At 48.9% G+C, this 1,895-nt stretch overlaps 2 protein-coding genes across 2 annotated transcripts in view; one reads left to right on the top strand and one right to left on the bottom strand.

Moving 5' to 3' along the window:
• Positions 1–899, bottom strand: part of LOC119593883 — a 29,651-nt gene extending 28,752 nt beyond the window's left edge. Inside the window, exon 1 of the transcript XR_005230567.1 lies at positions 756–899. The gene's annotated coding sequence lies outside the window, so the exon portion shown is untranslated. The remainder of the gene's footprint in view (positions 1–755) is intronic.
• Positions 900–1,103: 204 nt separating this feature from the next.
• Positions 1,104–1,895, top strand: part of LOC119593970 (adenosine kinase-like) — an 18,715-nt gene continuing 17,923 nt past the window's right edge. Inside the window, exon 1 of the mRNA XM_037942991.1 lies at positions 1,104–1,209. Within this exon, the coding sequence (XP_037798919.1) occupies positions 1,198–1,209 (12 nt within the window). The 5' untranslated portion in view covers positions 1,104–1,197. The remainder of the gene's footprint in view (positions 1,210–1,895) is intronic.

Genomic DNA, 1,895 nt, shown 5'->3' with positions numbered 1-1,895 from the left:
CCTCGGAGAAGGGTGCCATGCGTCATGAGTTCGTTGAGTTGAGGTTGCGGGGAAGAACGGGAGAGATTTGATGGCAGAGGGTCGGCTGGCATTGATTTAGGGGAAAGTTAGGGGAAAGAGGTCACTAGCGGCTCGAATAAACGAAAAAAAAATCAGCACTGATGGCATGTCACGCTTCTTCTTGGAAACGGTATGACAAGTAAGGAAAAAGGAATGGGAAGGAGCAGGAAATAATCGAGGTAAAGTAATGATCAAACTTGCTGAAAACAACATGTGGAGAAGGAAAGAAATGGAGAGAGTTAGGCTGAATCGAAGGTCTGGGACCTCGGCCATTTCTTTGATAAGGCCTTTTGTATCAAGGCTGGCGCCCACCCCCACTGTGTCACAATATACATGTCTTGTACATAGATGGCCTACATCTTCAGGAAGGTTTTCCTGAGAGGTGGTGTTAACACGTGGCTTTTATTTTTCCTTATATGGGTTTACATGTTTGTGTGATACCTGCTAGTAATATCAATGAATTTTGATTCTTTAGGATTCTTTGCTTTTGGTTGTTTCTGGATATGTAATAATTCCAAGAAGAAACTTGCTGTGTTGGGTACTGACATGATCACTTTCCGAAATTCCGAAAATGATGCAGCCTTTGCGGGTATCACCTCCGTCAGCCCTGAGGAAGTTCTTGGCCAAGCAATCTTTTTCTTCAGCCAATCTTTGCATGGGTCCGCAGGGATCAATGTGAATGTCGTGACACTAACCTTACGTCATTCCAGAGGAAACGCAGACTACGTCGTTCTTTCAACGTGTGAAGTTGAGGAATCGCCTTTGTCTAATTCTATTGCCTGATGCTGCAGCCAGATGATGGACACTGTGAGCACCTTTTGGCTAATGGTTCATCGTTAAGCATTATGTCTCCAGTCATTCTACTCCTCGGGTAACCTTGACAGGACGGAATAGGAACTCGTCATGGAAAATCTTCTCCAAGTCGGAGCAGGTTTTGTGGGCGGAGCCTTCGTGCTATTGCGTGGCCGGGACGCGAGCTGCTGCACGTTTCGAACCCGGCGACGGCCGCGGCGTGCGCGTTGCTAGGCAACGTGTAAACAGAGCGGCCCTCCGCCGCCACACCGCCTCGGCCGCCACAGTGCCACACGCCGCCGGAGAGGGAGGACGCGCTTCCGTGCTCGCGTCATCACCTTCAGCATGGAGAGCAAGGTGGGTGTGGTTCAGAGCCCAGGATTAGTCAGTTCCTGGATGGAAACACCTCCCGACTGCGCGGAGAGGTCGGGAGATGACGAGAGTCGAAGCTGTGGAGGTGAGACAGATGTTCTCGGGATCAGCTGATCGGGGTTTGTTTGTCTCGTGCGTGACCCTGGCGCACGGCCAGGGCACGTGTGGGTAGGCCCTGCACGTGCACTGGTCAGGAAAGCACGAACAGGACTGACAGGGAACGTGTATGCGAATTTCCATATTTAGTGGATGATGCAACATATGTCAGCCGGATCGTGGGCGGAGGCAGACCTATATAGCATCAAGGTGACCTTAAGTTAGAACCGCTGAATTATAAGGTTACCTCAGCGATGCACTCTTCATCTCCAAAGTCGGCCTCTCGCCGCCTGCCAGTCTGGGTAACTTATTGATAACATGCCAAGGGCCTGTCAGCATTTGCCAACAAGATGAGCTTCTTCCTTTATTTCATTACTTGTTTTGGAGTTGCATAACTTTCAAGTGCCTTGTGACCATCAACTTGACCTCTAATTTTGATGCAGTTAAATAGCATAAAGTGATAATCCGGTTCCCTGTCACCTCATAATGCACCATTTGTGAGCAGTGCATTTTCAGGTACCAAACGTAGAATTCTCCATTACTTTAATGATGAATTTGAGATTTGTGCTCCTGTA

The sequence above is a fragment of the Penaeus monodon genome, chromosome 33 (genome assembly GCF_015228065.2).
Source record: "Penaeus monodon isolate SGIC_2016 chromosome 33, NSTDA_Pmon_1, whole genome shotgun sequence".
Taxonomy (NCBI): domain Eukaryota; kingdom Metazoa; phylum Arthropoda; class Malacostraca; order Decapoda; family Penaeidae; genus Penaeus; species Penaeus monodon.
This window is presented reverse-complemented; position numbering and strand designations above follow the sequence as displayed.